The following is an 18,841-nucleotide window of genomic DNA, read 5'->3' on the forward strand; positions in this document are numbered from 1 at the left end:
CTGCTCCCGCCACGCACAGCAGCCCTTGGAGGTCCCTCCTTCCTCACTCTCATTTCAAGTCCCCAAGGTAATACCAGGCAAGCAGCTCACGCTGTGGCTGATTCCGTTTGGTTCTGTGTATGAGTACACACACATGCTTGCTGAGTAGCACTGAGAACTCGTGTTGCGGGCTTTTTTTTTTTTTTTTTCTTTCCAGTTTAAGCACGGATTTTGATGCCTTCTCTGCATGTAGACCCAAACCCAGGATGTTGACATTTCTGTTAAGTTTTGTTGCTGTTGGCAGGCTTTAGGGATGGTGTGGGGTTTGAGACAGAAGGGAGATGTACAGGTGCCCTCAAACTGTTCAAAACTGATTTCCTTATGAAACAGGTTAAAAGGGGCACTTGCAGCTGTAACTGAGTTTGGGTGAGCTCATCTTGTGTAATTCAACAGAACGTTTTCTGTTGTTTAAACCAGCTCTCAGCATCAGTGTGTAAGGAATGATAATCTCAAATCTTTCTTTATCCTCTGCTTATAGAGGAAAGCATTGACACACAAACTTTTGATGTTTAGGTTCATAACTACAGTAAGTCTGAGTCTGCACCTTGCCTTACTTTGAAAGGAAGAGGGTGATCAGAAATTGGCACCCTTCCCTATCAGTGGTCATTTTATTATTTCTGCACCAGGTTTCCCTCAACCACCAAAAATGAAGTGACTTCAGTCTCTGCACAGAGCACACTGTCAAGAGGAACTAAAAGCCTTACAATAACTGTAAGTATACCTAAGCTGACATAAATTGCTGCTGGTGGAATTCTATAAAATTTTCCATTGCATTATACTGAGGAACCATTACCTCAAATAGAGGATCATGTCCAAAACTGATTTCTTTAGCTTTGTGTTTTGCTTTTGTGTGTTGTGTTAGGCAACGTTAAGGTTATGCATGTAATTAATGTAGGTATTTGTAAATATATGCATCACTGTGAGATAATCTGAAGAAAAAATATCTGAAAGCTTTTAAGCATTTGTTTAACTTCAAAAAGGCTCTTGAAGTTAAGCACATATGAAAGAGTTTGCAGGTTCAGGGTTTTAGGATGGAGTGATCTTATGGTTTTCTCTTGATTTCTTTTTTTTTTTTTCATCTAAGCTATTAAATGAGTGCTTTTCCCTCTTTCTCTATAATTTGTGTTTGGACTCTGATGGTGCTGGGTACTGGAGCCTTTGATTTGCACGCTTGCTCTAAGACTTGGAACTCCAATGACTTACGGGCATCCTCTGTCACTGCAACTGTTTGGTCTTTAATAGCTGTGTTAAAAGCAGGAAATAGCAGAAGTAGAGAGATTGTTTGTGTTAATCTCTTTCCAGCAATATAACGTGCTGTTCAAAATGGCAGATGCTACTGAAAGGAAGCTCAAACTGTAACCACAGCTGGCCACTGTTGCACACAGGGAAATGTTGTTATTTCCAGTCTCCTTATCCACAGGTTTCCCTTCCTTGTATTGCCCTTTCCCATTTGTGGGAGAAGAGCCATGAAGAACCGTTCCTCATCTCCCCCTTTGCACGTCCATGTGGATGAAAACACCCCTGTCCATGTCCATATTAAAAAGGGTCAGAAAACCACACCTGCAAAATGCCAGGTAGGAGTGTGCAGCTGGGTGTTTGTAGGGGCTACAGAGGAAACAGTGGGTCCTAGAAGCACCACCAAATCTTCAAGGTCTGCTTTACCTTTATATTAGAACGGGAAGACTTTCTGCCTTGTTAACTGTACGCATGTTCAGTGGTGAATTTTCAGTAAAATGTTTTCTCTGTTGAAGATGTGTTAAGTATGGTATAGAATAAATAGTTTTCATGTTTAAGTGTATGATTATGAGGCGTATTGCTTCCAACGTGATGTAGTTTGGGGGATTTTTTCCTTGTATTTTCTGAAATTGTGTCCTCATAAAGGGTTTTCTTTGATTTCATCCCTGTTTTTGAAGGAGAGGCTTGGAGTAAGGTAGTACCCAAGTGCTTCAAATTCTATCTTAATTGTATTAAAATGAATGTGTTTAGAAAAAAAAGGGTTTGCATTCGAACCATCTTCTGGCATTAAGCACCCTGTCAGTCAGCTGAGCTATGCAGCAAAGAAAGATCTCTTCGTACCCATATCAAGAGTAGACAAGAGGCAATACTGAAGTTGCCTCATTCTTCCTTGTGTCTGCAGACATCCTGTTCCAAATCCTCTCTTAATTTGTTCTCTGCTAATGGCAAATGTAATGGGGCAGGGTCTGACAGTGAAGTCAGTGCCTCCTATTAATTAATTCCCTATAGGGTGCTTTAGAATATGGTTGGGTTTTTTTCCTCATCAAAGGTTAGAATTGTGCAAAAACACTTTAATTTTCCTCCAGCTAGAGCATCTCATCTTCAAGATAAATGTGGATCTACCTGTTGACTGCAAAGTAGGGAAAATGTTTTAAGGGTTTTTCGTAACTATGCCATTCTTTTTTCTCTGGTGGTGCTGTTGTCAAATGATACAGCTGCTCTTTTGTGAGAGGAATTTGGAACAGAGAAGGGATCTGCCAGGTTGTTCCTTCTGCACGTGAATGGGTTGTATTGCAGTATTTTTTGTGTATCTCCATACAGAAGAGGCTTCCTTCCCTATCCCCTCTCCCCAAATCTTCCACCCCTGGCCTGCTGGATAAGGTTTTCATTGCTTCACAAGTGCGTATATTCTGGTGGTATAACAGAATAGCTATGTGATAAGTAATGAGAATCTAGCCATACCATCAAGTGAATATGCTTTTTTTCTGGCTGGTGTTAGCCTCCTCTGATGGCTGCTCGCTCATCTGATCTGCTGTATGATGTCAAACACTCTGGTGTTTTTGCATGAATGATCTTCCATTTGTTTTTGCAGCACAAACTGTAAATGTTTTTAAAAGTCGTAGTGATTTATCTTATTTTCTCTTTTCTGTCCTTCAGCAAAAGCAGAAACAGAAAATGAGAGGGAATACCGTGAATGCACGCCGAACTGTCCAGGTGAAAACTAAGGCCCCCTGGATGCCCCCAGGGAAAACATCTGTCCTGGAGTCCACCTACAAATGGGAGGTACGGCTGATGTTGCTCCTAAAAGCAAGCTTTCAGCTTTAGCTGAGGTTGAAGAGAGCACTTACAGAATGTTATGACGGAGGGAGCTGGGCTGATCGGAAAGAATCCTGCCATCACATGCGATCCATTTTAAGTGTCTCATACACATCTTTGTCACTTCTTAGTATTAGTTGGTTTTTAAACTTGGTGAAAAGAAAGTTGAGGAGTGACCACGTTGTTCTCTTCTGCGGAGATGGGGAAGTGGAGAGGGAGATGCTCACCTTTACTTGGTGGTGTCTAGTGACAGGATGCATGGGAGCAACTCAAAGCTGCATCAGGGAGGTTCAGTCTAGACATTAGGAAAAATTCTTTACTGAGAGTGTAGTTAGGCACTGGAACAGGCTTCCTAGAGAGGTGGTTGATGTCCTGTACCCATTCGTGTTTGAGGTTAACACTTAATGATATGTCTTAATATTAGGTCATCCTCAAAGTAGTCTGACCGTTTGACTTGATGACTTCTGTAGCTTCCTTCCAACTGAAACTATTGTATTCTATTTAATTGTATTGCTTCCCTTCAAGATCTCATTTTGGGACACAACAAGGAGCTGCTGTTACTAGTCTGTTCTGAAGCATGGAGCAATTTTGAAATATTGTGTAATATTTTCGTTTTCACATCTTCAACTCTTGCATTCCTGGCTCTTCATAGATGAGAATTTTATTTATTTATTTTTTTCTTTTTCCTTCTTTTTCTATTTTAGTCTTTCCACATTGTTGAACTTTCCCTGATGGAAATGAAGGAGCTGTTTTCAATATTTTTTCCTTCCTAGTCTTATTGTAGTGATGAAACCTGTTCTCTATTTTTGGTAGAGTTAGGGTTAGAACGCTGCTTATAACTTTATATTAAAAAAAGATGCCCATTATTGTTTTTCTACTAGGGACCAACTCACCGCCTGGAAATTACACCTCCAGATTCAGAAAAAATGCTGTCAGTGTTGCGTCTGAGTGATCTCTCTACAGATGAGGAAGATGCTGTTTGCTGCAAAATGAACGAGTACGAAAAGAAGATAGATAGCCTGATGAACGCGGTGGGAACACTGAAGAATGAGGTGAGGAGACCTGCGGATTCAGCCTTTGTAGCTGATCATTTGGCAAGAGGAAGCTAGAGTCTTGGTGAAATGGAAGACTACTCAGCTTGTTGGTTAGCTTCTTAAAGAAATCAGTCTGAGTTGTTTAGAAGATCTGAACTAGTTCAGTGAGAAATTCACAAGTCATAGTATGAAACAGTTTTAAACTGTATCCATTTAATATGGTATTGCTGTGCTTTAGTTTCCAAATAATCTTTCTTCAGATCAAACACAAAATCTGAAAACTGGTCATTTTAAGAAGATGAAAAAAGCAGTTTGATTATGTTCTATTGTCAAAGAATCCACTTATTCCACAAGATTGTTTCTTCTGATTCTGTCTTGAAATACACAGCCCAGTGATACTGTGTTTTCCAGCTAAATAGCCTCTTTTGTACTTGACACTGTTTGAAAAATGGACAGGAGAGGTTTCCAGATTTCATAAGATGCTCTATGGTGGAGGCTAACTGCATTTCTTTCCTCTGAGTTCACACTGAGGGTAGCAAATCTTGTGTTCTTATTATTTTATACAAAACTATGTGAAGTTCAAATTAGTAAATAAGAACAGAATTTAGGATTTTAGTGTATTCTTCTTAGTAAGTCTTTTCTATTCTATTTATGCTACAAAAATTAATGGAATTACTTGCATAATTGTTAAACAAAAATTTGTTTTGCTATTTCTAATGAGTGTATTGAATCTAAATGTTTGGTGATATTGCATAATTAATTCCGTGATGTAAGATCACATTAATTTTGTAGTTTTAAATCTGTTTGTGCCAGGAAATCTCAAGTGACCTCTGCTGCTGCAAAAGGAAACAAGTCTGGTGCACTAATTCAACCACCCTCTGTATTTTCTCTTCTTGCACTTCTTGAACTGTTTGTAGTGCTCATATCTGCCAAGTGGGATGCATGTGTCATTCTTGAATAAAGTTCAGGTTTATTTAAGTTCTATTTAAATTTCTTTATCAGGCCAAGATGCATAAAAAGGAGCACCAGCAGCAAATGACAAAGCGTCTCCTTGAGGAGCAGAAAGAAGAATTGAATGAGGTCACACAAGAGCTGGTAGAAACAGAGCACGAGAATACACTGCTCAGGCGCAATATTGAGCGCATAATGGAAGAGAAAGATCTGACTGTGTAAGAAACCTCCGGTTCTCCACTCTTACTGTAGTTAGTGGTATTTACAGGATGCCTGCCTCCTTATTGCTAATGTTAACTGAGGCTGAAGTTTGCACCCGGGGTTGCAGCGCTGCTGAGGAAATGATGCTCTTGTGTTTTTTGTCATCATTTAGAAAGGGTATTTTAAATGGCAGTAGCTACAGAGAAGGGCTGTAGCGTGGTCATTGAAATGGGAAAAAAACTATTCTGTCAGGAAGCTGAAAGAGGTTGGCTTGTGTGGCCTGCTGTAGGGTCATCCTAGCTTTGCAGTTCATATTTTGAAGGTTAAAGAGATGCTGTTTGTAATGTGATGGTGTTGGTACAACAACACATGAATAAATATAGAGGTGAATATTGGAAGAGAATTTCTGGCACAGCGTTGTGTTTTGGCTTTAATGGGGTGTGCAGGCTTTGATATGAACCTAGTTTGGCCCATCTAAATTCCTGTTTCATGGTTGTGATCCTAGATAGCTCTGGGAGCCCACTTACTGCCTTCTGTCAGAAAAAACTTCCACGCTGAAAGGGGGGTGAATCTTAGGTACTATTTATTTCGAGCTTTTATCCTCTGATTAGAGGGGTTTTATCTGTTTTAACTCAAACATTCATACTGGTTGGTACAGCTGTCAAAATTTCTTGTTTCTCTAATTGCTCAATTACCGCAGGCTACAGAAGAAGTACTTGCAGCATGAGAAAGAGTGCCTGATGTCCAAGCTGAGTGAGGTTGAGAGGGATGGAGAAGCGGCAGCCAGACAGATCCACGCCTTGAAAAATACAATTGGGAGACTCAACCTTGTAGGTGTTTTTTTTTCTTTTTTGCTTTTTTGTTCTTTTGTTCTTTGTTATGTTGTGCTGTTTATGGCTGTCTTAAAAATGTAATGTCACAATTGCTTATCCACCAAAACCATAAAGAAAAATGGAAGGATTTAGCTTGCTTAAGGTGTTTGCTAGATCTCTTTAGAAACTGGATATTTATCCACCTTCTCACCTTTTGCACGGGTGGTGCTGAATATTGCAGTGCTGCTGCTTTTAGCAGCATACGTTAATTCCAGAGTTTGAGACATTGTGTGTGAACAATATTATTTTATTTTTTCCTCCTCTAGGAGAAACACATGAGCAGCTCAGACATTAACACACTGACAAGACAAAAAGAGCTGCTGCTACAGAAATTGAGTACCTTTGAAGAGACCAACCGGACACTCCGAGAGCTTCTCAGAGTGCAGCATAACCGGGAGGTGAGCAGTACTGTCTGTTTCAACTTGGATGATTACTGAAGGCAATATTGTCTTCTGGACTGAAAATGGAACTTGAATTTGAGAGCTCTTAACTCTTTTTCCTAATGCTGCCATTGACCATGTGTCATAAAGGATGGATTGTTTTCTTTATCCCTGCCTACCTCATTACAGTAAGACTGATTTTTCTGCTGTGGGGATGTCAGAACGTGTCTTTGACTGCATTAAAAGGTATAGGGCTCTACTGCACTGCTGACTCTTTTTCATTTGGATACAGATGTATCTGCAGGTCTTAGACTTGCGTCTGAACAATAACTCCTGTGGTTATGTCTTCAGCATCTGTGCCAACATTTTGGCTTTTCATGCTAGTCTGAAATGTTAGTGCTATACTGTTGTGTTGGCTGAAGCCTGAGGACTAGATGTTGCCTCAGCTAATGGGGGCATGAGGATTTTCAGAACTTTATTTTCATAAGCTGGATTGCAAAAGCAATGTCAGGAACTATTAACAGCTCTGTACTGTTTGTACAGAGCAATTCTGTGTAGCTTGTAAAAGCACTGCAGAATGAAACTGCTATGGTTCCTGTAGTTGATAGTTTCTTTGAGCAAAAGCAGGCCAATGGTAACTGTTTTCTCAGCCACAAGTGAGACTAGAGAAAAGGACTGAGTTCTTCTATATGACCTTCCCCACATAAGGAGAAAGTTCTGAAAGATCTTAATTTGCCATTATGCTTTTTATTATCATCTATGTCTGGGAGAACTGGGAAAGCTTTTTGAGATAGGTGATGATATATGAAATATTTAGCTAATTTAATACCTGAGAATTGCTGCTGCAACATGGGGAAGATGGTTGATTTTCCCACTTACATCTAAAGAATGTGTAAAAAGCTGACTTTTAATTACAACGTTTTTCCTCCCCTATTTCTTTTGCAGAGGGATGCTCAGAAGATATTGGAGCAGCAAGGTGTGCTGTTGAAAAGGCTTGCTGACTCAGATGCAGAGAAAGTGGTAAGCAAACAAAAACAACTTTTTCTGCAGAATGGTAAAGGAGAAAGAGCTGAATTTTAAGCTCTTCTTTGTCTGTATTCAGCCATCAAGTTTTACGCTAAACCTTTTAGACCTGTAAAAAAGTCCTGGCTTTTGTAGTAATCAAGATACACTATATTGCCCCTCTGGTTAACAGCCTACATTACAAAGTAGATAGATTTTCAGAGCCTTTCACGTATAGGGCTTAGAATGGGGATTTCACAATTGAGACTTACATATAAGAACACTATTATGGTTCACAGTATTCAGCTATAAAGAACAGTTTTGGATACTTAAGCCTGTTCTCATCATGTTCAGTTCAAGCACAAATTACTCTGCTTGCCTTTTGCATATAGTACTGAATGTACAAACCAAGAATTGTACTACACATTTCTTTAAAAAGAAATTTCTTTAAAAAGAAATGTCTGGGGGTGGCTGAGAAAAAAGTATCTACCACAAAAAGTACCCCTGACAATTGGGACAACATTCTTCAGTTTGGATATCATCTTGCTGTTTCTGTATGTTTCTCATGTTATCCTTAGAGGTATCAAAGCATAAAGAGGGTAAGCTTTCTGTTCCTGATCCTGTCACTGAATGAGTGAATGACCTGGTACCAGATTTTTTTTCCCCTTTATTTATCTGTAAACTGAAAAAAGTGTTCTTACATTGCCAGAAGTTAGAAACTGAGAGACATGGGCAGTGTCCTTTCTCATCTGTGGAGTTTATAATCCTGCCAGGTCCTGTAGTATCTGTAGGATATCCCATGCCCTGTTACACAAATGTATGCATTTCCCTCTTGCTTTCTGCTTGAGGAGACTGCAGGCTGTTTTTCTGAGACTGAGGATGCTGTTGCTGTGGTTACCAGACAGAGTGCTGTAGATCAGAGGGTCTCAGGAGGGAGGCACTTACACCTCTTTTCCTCCACCTGCCAACCTGATTGCATTTGTTATTTAAAATCTGAGTGGTGTTTTGTTTTCCAGCAACTTCAGATGAGGCTTCAGGAGAAAGAACAAGAGGTGGACGATCTTATCATTCAAATACAGGCAGAAAAGGTACTTTCCTTTTTCTGTTCTTCCCTCCGTGTTGCACCCTCCAGTTCCAAAGAACTACAGATAGTGCAAAATACGGATTTGTGCTCGAGTACAGTTACTTTATAAGGGATCAGATGGTTGCTTTGCTTTTAAAGCTAGACAGGTAAACTACCTATTCCCACACAGTTGTAGATTCAGTATTCTGCTAATAAAACACCAATCACAAAGATTAATAAGTAGTATTCTCTCTTTGTTTGGGTTTATCACCGAATTGCCTTTCTGTTTAAGGTCCTGGTTGATTCCAGATATCAAATTCCTTTAGGTCCCTCCATTTAGAAAGTAAAAGGCAAGTATACTGGATAATACCAGATATGAAGGATGCTTTGCCCTAGAACAAATGTTTCAGGACAGCTATTCATAAGATGATGAAAAAGAAATGCCTTTTTTTGTTGTTGTTGTTGTTGTCCATTTTGTTGGAGAAGAGTAGCTGTGAGGGTCCATCGAAACTGGAGTTGGCTGGAGATAGTATCAGATTTCTTCACTGAATGGGTACATGTTAAAAAGTGTTCCTTCTATAAGCTTGCTGAAGCAAAACGTGTCATTTGCATCTTATTTAGGACCAGGCAAAGACAGCAAGTGAACTCTCAAAATCTATGGAGGCTGTGAGAGGCCATTTACAAGCACAGCTACGAAATAAAGAAGCTGAGAACAACCGTCTGACTGTACAGATCCGGGTAGGTTTTCAGTGGTCCCTGGAGGCTGACTGTTCACTTATACTCATGAGCTGAATCCACTGGCAAGGGAAGTAGCACTCACCGAGTATTCTTCTTTTCTGTGTCATAGACTGAAATATTGGATGGTGGTGCTTAAGCTGCTAACACATACTGTGACTTTCAAATGAAGTAACAAAAGAAAAAGCTTTTCACTTATGACGCATGAGGCATAATCGTAGCTTTAAGGGCTATGTGCATGTATTACGTTTTTCTTCTGAGTTAATTACTATATATTCATTTTAAAAGATGGTTTTGGTTTAGTCAGGCATCAAGACAGATCACAAACTCTTCAATTTGTTTTCTGGGAAAATGCTATGCCATGAGTTTCTGTATTTGTTTACTCTCATGCATGCATCCTACAATATTAATAAGGAGGAGAAAGTTCCCCTAATTTATCTTGATCAAAGTCTTATGTTTAACATATCTGTTGTTGTTATGGCGAACATGTGCATGCTAATAATGTAGAAGAGCTTTAATTTTGTTAAGCTGTACAGCTGCATAAAGCAACATTATTATATGCAAATATTTCAATTAATAAAAAGAATATTCTTGGGTAGATCAAAAGGCTGGTAGACCAGTATTTATCTTGATTAGGAGAGGCAATCAGTATTCTGGAGAGCAGCTTATGAGAGAGGAAATGATGTCTTTCAGGAAATTTACAAATAGCATTAAATACAGAAAAAGATTTAGTTCTGAAGAATTGAGAGGTCAGTAGATTCACAGTCCTGATTTGCCTCATTTCATTTGAGTTTGAAGGGTGTTTGAGAGTCCACTTTTGATTCTGATGTATGAAATCTTTCGTATCAAGGTGGAAATACTGGAAGGAATTTCTGTTTTAAACCTTAGTGGAAACCAGAGATCAGTTACAAAAACTCTCTCGACGGATTTCTTATTTTTAGCATCTTCAAGCTTTTTTTTTTCCCCATGTTGTTATTTTATAACTTGCAGTGAAAGGATTTATTTCTGTATGGCTAGAGTATGCTGTTGCTTTTTGTTATAAGCAGGCAACGTCATAGGATGCATTGGGATTGAACATACAGCTTTGCTGTCTCTTGCCTTTCTATATATACATGGGCATAAATGTTTTTTCATTCTTTCAGAGGTCATGCTGACATGTCTGTCTGTGTTAGGATTAAGCAGGTGCAATGCAAGTACCTATAGGCTAAAGGTTTGAGGTTTTTATGCCTGTCTCTCTCCAGTGTTTCTAGGAAACTAATTGCTGCTTTAGGTATACAGGTATGAGAATAATATTCCCTGTGGTGTGTTTCTTTCTCCCACTGCAGAATCTGGAGCGCAACGAAGCTCAGCATAAGGCAGAGGTGGAACTTATCAAGGAACAACTGAAAGAACTAAGGCAGAAGACAGATCATGATAAAGAGGCCCTGAAGAAAGCTCTCCGTGCACAGAAGGAGCGGGCAGAGCGGAGTGAGGAGTATGCAGAGCAGTTGACTGTCCAGCTAGCAGAAAAGGTATTTGATGATACAGGAGGAGAGACCTCATTTCAGATCATGTGTCTAAACCTTTGACTCTTGGTAGCAGCCCTAGGGAGAGTCTCTGCTTTCAACTAATGAGATTTATTTTTGTCTCAGTGCTTTGGCCCATTTATGCTAAGTTTAGAACAAATCCATTTTTTTTAAGCTCTCACTATATTCTTTGCATGTCCTTAACTTAGGACATGCAGTAACTTAGATGATACAAAACTAGCAGATCTGATTTTTTTTCACCTGATTCTTCAGAACCATTCGAGGGTTGGCAAAAGCCAATAAAATAAAGCCCTGTGGTTTGGGCTGAGAAGTCTGAATGGAGTCAGTTCTTCATTAAGAAGCTAGTTAGAGCAGAAAAATACAAAGACTTTGAGATGCATGTCCTGTTGAAAAAGGACTGAAGGATAAAAGGATTGAAGGATAAAGTGATTGAAGAAAAAGTAGCAAAGTTAGGACTAAGGAGTAAGACAAATCAGAAGGGAATATGGATTTTATGCTACTTGATTTTTCCCTTGTTTGTAGAATACTAGGGACTGGAGCCACTACTGGAATTTTATCTATGTTTTGTATTTCTGATCATTTGTTTGCTGCCTTCAAAGAGGATTCTGCTTTCCATGATGATATGTCTGTTATCTGACAGTAGTGTTGTAGAATACCTCTCTGTGAAGGATCAGGAAGAATAAACATAAATACTTCAGTATTTTAAGCTTCAGTAAAGTCTCTGTACATATCATGCTTAGCCATATCAGCATCTCTGTATGCTGTCTGGATATCCAACGTCTTGTGCTATTTTGGTCACGCCTTTCTTTTGCTTGATAGGACAGTTATGTTGGTGAGGCGCTGTCTACTCTGGAGTCCTGGAGGAGTCGTTACAACAAAGTAGTGAAGGACAAGAGTGACCTTGAACTGGAAATCGTTACACTGAACAGGTTAAAATAAGACTAGTATGGAGAAACTGGCATGAGGGGGGATGAGTACCTAGTTCAAGCATAAAATTAATTAATTTAATTGAATAATTTGATTAAATTTAATAATTTAATTGGGTTGTCTGTAAACATCCAAGCAAAACCAGTCCTGTCTATGGGACAGTAGAGTTTGGAGAGGCCGAGAAAGGTGTGGCTTCTGCTGCTGGCTTGCCATAGCAAAGGCAGGCTGATCCTTAAATCTCTCTGAACCTTTGCCATTTTGTCATGCTTTGAAATAATTAAGGTTATTTTTCTTTTTAGATGTCTGAGATCCTTGAACGGAAGGTATTAGAAGTTATAGACAGTCTAGTTCATGGCAACTTTGTTGTGGTGGTAAATAAATATATTGGTATTACTGCAGTATAGTTGTTGCTGTAGGAAAAAATAGGTAGGTATGGGGCAAGAAATACCTCTTCATCCCAAGTATCTTGGAGGCAATGCATTTGAGCTCCAGGGAGACAATTCAAGTCAATTTTGAGTGGGCTAAGAAGACTGAGGTAGTAGAACAGCGTAACAGGTAGGTATGTATACATGAACAGAACAGGAATATGAAAGTATAGGGAAAAGATGTGTTTCTGAAACTTATTTTGATGGATTAGGAATCTTATTCTTTTTTAGTCATTTAAGGATTAATTTTCTTTCTCTATGGCAGTCGTATGGCAGACTTGCTGGAACAACAGACAACCCTGGAGGATAGGATGCGGGAGGACAGAGATGCCTTGATGGATAAATTGCATCAGCAGACTACAGAGACCACTTCTTTCAAAATGGAGAATGAAAGGCTAAAGGTTAGTGATTCTAGGGATTTGAAGCTGAAATGCTACACAAAGAAGGAGAAATTATAATAAGTTGCTTGGCCTCTGAGGACAGAGCTGAATTGCACCCATTGCTACCATTTAGTTTCAAATCAGTTTCCCCATAGCCTGAGTATGATACCTAAAGAATGCTGGAAAGAGACATAAAAAAGTGAGCAAGCGTTCTGGGAGGACTGCCTTTCTTACAGCTTTTGGTAGGAGTATCTTCAGTCCAAGTACTGGTCCTTCTTCCAGCTGACTTCTTAAGTGTTGTTCTTAATCTTCATGGTGCTGGCCAGGGAACAAACAACTGTAACTATTCATGCAGAAAGAACGGTAACCTCTATAATAATAATAATAAAAAGAAAGGCATAATGACTGGTGTATTTATCCTGTCATTTCTTTTACCACTGGTGACTCTGTTGGTGACCTACGTAATTTTGTTCTTGTAAAGCTAGGCATTGATCCAAATGGAGTGGTCCTAATCCAGGTAGCACAGCTCATTCAAGCAAACAGACTATGCATCCATTCTAAACCTACGTGCTCTGCTGGCATAAATCTGGCAATCCGCTTAAGTCTGGAAAGTTTTGCAAATTTACACTAACAAAATCCTTTTTTTTTTCCCAATCTAGACAATTCTAGATGGCTACTGTAACAGTTTCTTCAAGGCACTCAATCAAAGATGTATTCTTTTTCAGGCTAGTGTGGTCCCAATGGAGGAAAAGCTGAACCAAGCGCAAATGGAAGTACAGCAGCTCAAGAACTCTGTTAGGAACTATGAAGGGTTGATTGAAACATACAAATCACAGGTAGGCATCTTATTGATTCCTTCAGCACTTGCACAAATGTGTTTTCTCCCCTTACTGCAGTGGTTTATTCTGTAATGTGTTAATCTGTGAATCGCTGTTGGAGGTTGCAGTTTTGTATGTTTTGGGATCTTTTGTCACTTGAGGTTGTAAAGATAGAGTTAAATAGTGAGATTCCTTCTTCTGCCTTTTGGTGTGCTAAATACTATTTCTTGGTAGCTTCTTTTGGGATTTTGGATATTCTGGTAGTTAGGAAAATAAGGCAAAAGGGGAGAATATTTGGTGGAAAGCCCAAATGAACCAGACAGAAGAAGCAGAAAGTGAACTTATAAACTTAGCCTGAGATGGTGGTTACTGTGGCAACAAGTCTGTTGCTGATTCTAGAGCAGTTTCAGTCACTCGAAAGTATAGCAAGTTTGTTGAAAACCATGTGTAACAGGTAAAGTATGTGCTTTTTTTGTATGCCCAGGTGTTGAAAACCCGAATGGAAGCAGATGAAGTGACAGCAAAACTGGAGAAGTGTGATAAAGAGAACAAGACACTAAAGGATGAAATGAACAAGGAGATCGAACTGGTAATTATTTCTCTAAAGACTGATATGCTGTAGACGTTTATGGATTTTAAGATTCTCAATATAGTTTAAAATGGCTGTGAATAAAGGGTTATCTGAGTTTGCCTTTCTTGATTAGCTTTTCTTAGGGCTTGTTCATTCTGTATTGAACGCATTTAACAGCTTCTTTTTGACTATACAGCATTCTTCAGAGGTGTTTAAATTGAGTAGCCTGTTCTTTGCTGCAGAAATAGTGGCTTTGAACTGTGGGCTCTGTAGGTTACACCATTGTTTGCTGCAGAATGACTTTTCCTCATAAAGCAACTTATAAGCCTTGTAAAATTGAAGCCTGGGATCCACTGATGCCAAATTATAAGGAATAGGCTTTTGGAGTAGAAGACATTACCTGGGCTTTGAACTCCCAATGCTTGCCTAACTTCCTCAATGTCATCAAGGCTGCAGGCTAACAAAACTTTCACAGAAAGAAACTTTTTAGTCTAGACCTTATGAACATTTGAAAGTTCCTCATATTCTCTTTGACTATAGGCTCGTAAGCAGTTCCAGAACCAGCTTGCTGAACTGGAAAAGCTGCCTGAGATCCTAAGGATCACAGAGACGCAACTGGCAAAATGTCAGGACCAGCTTCAGAGTTATGAGAAGAAGAATGTGGACCTGTCTGTCATCATCGCAGATCTGCGTCAGCGGGTAAGGGACTGGCAGAGAGCACCTGCAACACAGCAATCTGCAAGTCTGAGACCAAGATGAATTTCTAGTCGCAGGAAAGTTCAAACTTCATCTCTGTCTCTGTTCTCGTCTCTTTCTGAAAAGATTAAACGTGCACTGCAAAATAAATGTGTGTGCTATGTCTTTGTGCAAGAAGTCAGCAGGGTAGCTAGCAGAATTCCTTACTGTTTGAAAAGTTTCTAATCCCTTGATACAGAAGCATACTGGGACTTGAATAGCAGCAGTAGCAACACTTGCAAATGCCAACACTCGCTTCTGTTACTTCCATCATCTTGTCAGCTTTACCTCCTGTGTTTTTCTGCTGGTAGTGCTGTCCCAGCCTTGTTTTCCCACCCTGATTTTGGGTTGTTTTCCCAGTCTGTTTGTTTGTTTTTTTGTCCCCAGAAGGACTGTATAGGTGTCACAGAACAATTATAGACAGGCATGACTTGTACAACCATGCCTCAGGACACAGCAAATAATCTTGCAGTCTGACTGTTTTACTCTGATGGGTTTGGAGTTACAAACCTTCCTGGTATTTAAGTCTTGAGTGTCTTTGTGGGATGCTGTCATGTATATGGCTGTTATTAATGTGTGTGCTTTGCTGTGCTTACAGGTGGCTGCTCTGCATGCAAGCTTTTACCAAGCTGGCTTTTCATGTGCAATATGAAAGAACTTTCTCATACCTTTCCAACCGTTAGCGGGAAGCACCAACAAAATGGATGTTAAGTGTGTTTAGTGCTTTGCTTTTCTATCCACTATTCCTTTCCTAGGATCCTGCAGAAAATTGTGAATTGAGCATGTTTCCTTCTGGAGAGCCACATACATTCTAGGTGGTTGGTCATGTGTGTAGTGACTAATCTGTAAAGTAACTGATTGCTGTAATTTTTAGATTGAGCTCCAGGGGGACAAAATGGATGTGACAAGAGAGAGGTATCAATCTGCCCAAGAGGAGAAAAAGCAGCTCACCCTGAAGGTGGAGGAGCTAGAAAGGTTAGAAATATTAGGCTCTCTTGTTCTCTTAACCTTTCCTTTCCATCCTCACGGAAACCGTTCTCCACACTTAATTATCCCACAAGGATCTCTAATCACTAGCTGTCCACTGGAGAGAGAGTTGCAGATTCTTGCAGCACACTTCACAAATACTTTTTAAAAGGATCGTGACCTATGCAGCAGATAAACCAGTTGTTCAATCTAGACAGTTTTGATGTTAATGAGTATTACAATGTTTTTATCCATATTTATCAAAACCTTTTAGTGACAGTGTCTGGGAAAAGTCAGGTATGTGAGTATTCTGTCTTCTTCAGTCTTTGAAATTCTGATTTGAGAAATTAAGAAGTTTCTTGGGCCTTGGACTTTTTTGAGGGAGTATGGAATCTCCTCCAAGACTAGTCAAGACCTAACAAAAAGGCAGACTGAAACATTCTCCATTTAAAACGAATAGGTTTCCTTCCCTTGTTGTCTTAACCCAGAAAACTAGAGACAACGAGCGCCCAGAACATAGAATTCCTTCAGGTCATAGCAAAACGTGAGGAGTCGATCCACCAGTGTCAACTGCGATTAGAGGAGAAGACCCGTGAGTGTAGCTCCTTGGCTCGTCAGCTGGAAATGGCCATTGAAGATGCCAAAAGACAAGTAAGTAATTTATTGTATTTTTGTATTTTCTCAAAACTACCCAGGCTGTGAAAGGGGAATAATGAGAATGCTGGACATAACCTCCTCAGCCTATGATCAAATTCATGAAAATCATCATGTTCAGTGAAATACAAACAATGAAATGTACTGGTACTATTTGTCAGCACATAAACCTTTGACAAACTGAACACTGCTTCTCCAGTTTGCAACAAAAGAAAGCCCTAGACTGAGCTGCTGCTTATGGATGTGTCCAGTGAAGTTTATAGGGCTTTTGTGGGCAGTGGGTTAGGGAAAAATCATTCTTGCATAGACAAACCTTTAACAAGATTGTTGTTCTGTTGTTGCACGTAGGTTGAACAAACTCGAGAACGAGCAGCAGCTAGAGAGAGGGCAGCCCAGTCCAAGATGTTGGATTTGGAGACCCAGCTGAGTAGGATTAAAACAGAGCTGAACCAGTTGCGTCGGAACAAAGATGATGTGAGTGACTTGCAATGTGTATTCTTGCTGTGCTGGTAGGATCCTGGCAGCAATTGAATCCATAAAAAGGCCCTATGGATGTGCTGCAAAAACATACAGAACTTGCTCTAATGTCTAAACAAGATTTGCACCAGATGGCATGGGAGATACTGTGACTCCAACTTCACGTACTGTGGTTTGTTATCTGTGAGAGAAGGCTATTTTTGTTCTAGAGAAAAGTCTTTATTTTAGAAGAAAGAAAGGGGGAATCTTTTATAATATCCTATTTATGCTGCTTGTTTACTTGAGTTTTACTTGATATGAATCAGGTCAAGCTGGTTTTCAGAGAAGAGTGTGTGTTAATTCCATAAAACTATAGCTTATCAGTTTTAAAAGCCCACATGATTAGCTGCCTTGTCTCCTGTTTTTTATTGTTGGGTTACTGAATGGTGTAGGGAATGATCAAAAGAAATGACAAAGGTCATAGCACCATGTATGGTAATGCCATCTACTGCTGTGCTAATTTTTGCTGGCTGCAGCACTTTCTCAGAATAGCTCAAGTTTAATGTGAGTAGAGTGAATGCTGCTGTCTTTCAACCTGTGTTTTATGCTTCTTTATATAGGCAGAGCGACGGTATGAAAGCCGCCTACAGGATTTAAAGGATCGGTTAGAGCAGTCGGAGAGCACTAATCGCAGCATGCAAAACTACGTCCAGTTCCTCAAGTCTTCCTATGCCAATGTTTTTGGAGAAAGTGCCTTGCTGGGCTCTCCTGGCCGCTCTCATTCATCTCCATGAGGACAATGCTCTCCCTGAGTCTCTGCATTTAAGCACAAAATGAGCCCTACTTCAAAGCCATATGTTATTTAGAAAAGCGGTTGGCATTTCAGGGTCACATAAGGGAGAAGTTTTTCTCTTTTCCTTACAGCACAAGATGATACAATGATGGTGGCATATGACTTAAGCGTGTAGAATATCAGCAATACTGGTTTGGTGTTGGAAGCTGGCATTGCACTGTAAGCTGTGCCCCAAAACCAGATGGTTCTGCATATGATGGAAAAGGATTTCATCCTATACAGTCCTGATGGTTTCAGCTCTTAAAACCTGTCATTGGTTTTAGTTGTGCATTAATGTTTGCAAGAGTTCTTTTCTTTTCATACTTTTTTTTTTTTCATTCTGCTTCTGTATTGGGAAGATCATGTGATATGTTTCTGCTTTTCTTTTTTTTTTTTAAGCCTTTTCACATTCTATCAATACAGTGGGTGATAGGATGGTGGGAGATGGGTCCACCCACTTATCACAGAAGTGTGAAGCTGAAAATATCTTAAGTGCCTGGGCTTAACACTTACAAAAGATTATCTCCTGAACCACCATGGTGTTTGTGAACAGTTTTATACCAGAAGTAATGATTTTATTATTTTTTTACTTGACTCTTGTACTCTGTGATCCTCAAATTTTTTATTTTAGTGTGTTGCTAATTTTTGCTTTACTCTTCTCACACTGGTTTCCTGATCCCGAATGTCCCCAGGACTGAGTGAAAACCTTCTGTATTCAAGGACTGCAGTTTAACCTCAGTGGCACTTCAGTTGCTGTCTCAGTATGAATGCTGTATGAGTTCAGGTTGTGCATGAAATACTGACTTAGGTCTTAAGCATAAAAAGCAACTGTTGACGCTCAACATCTTCATCAAACTGGCCTGCACTTTCTCCTCAAAAATCAGGTCGGTTGATAGCGTGTTGAGTCCCAAAAACTTGTTGACTCTTGTGCCCTGTTCTTTCCAATAAATGGTTCTTATGGGGACAAAATGAAGCATTTTTAAAAAAAATCTCTTTTGTATCCTATTTATGTGTGATGTCATTGCGCAGTATTTGTCATAAAGCTTTTATAAGTTAATCATTAATTGACAGTTCTGTAATTTTGTGTGTCATACTTAAAAATCCTAAAAGGTGCTATGGTGAAAAAACAAAAACAATAAACTATGTTTTAATTGATTATGTTATGCAATCCTCTTCATTATGCTGTGCCGAGGGGCTTTTGGGGTCTTATTTTGGGAAAAAAA

The 18,841-nt window shown here is 39.5% G+C and overlaps 1 protein-coding gene across 1 annotated transcript; it reads left to right on the top strand.

Moving 5' to 3' along the window:
• The first annotated feature begins 689 nt into the window (after positions 1–689).
• Positions 690–18,661, top strand: ODF2 (outer dense fiber of sperm tails 2). Its single transcript, XM_032200363.1, has 20 exons — positions 690–750; positions 1,460–1,613; positions 2,932–3,057; positions 3,972–4,142; positions 5,127–5,293; positions 5,977–6,106; positions 6,415–6,546; positions 7,474–7,548; positions 8,547–8,618; positions 9,215–9,331; positions 10,654–10,839; positions 11,674–11,783; positions 12,472–12,607; positions 13,312–13,422; positions 13,889–13,993; positions 14,516–14,674; positions 15,585–15,685; positions 16,165–16,327; positions 16,679–16,804; positions 17,407–18,661. Exons 2-20 carry the CDS (start codon positions 1,506–1,508, stop codon positions 17,578–17,580), a joined length of 2,469 nt encoding a protein of 822 aa, XP_032056254.1. The 5' UTR covers positions 690–750; positions 1,460–1,505; the 3' UTR covers positions 17,581–18,661.
• The last annotated feature ends 180 nt before the right edge of the window (positions 18,662–18,841 follow it).

The sequence above is a fragment of the Aythya fuligula genome, chromosome 19 (genome assembly GCF_009819795.1).
Source record: "Aythya fuligula isolate bAytFul2 chromosome 19, bAytFul2.pri, whole genome shotgun sequence".
Taxonomy (NCBI): domain Eukaryota; kingdom Metazoa; phylum Chordata; class Aves; order Anseriformes; family Anatidae; genus Aythya; species Aythya fuligula.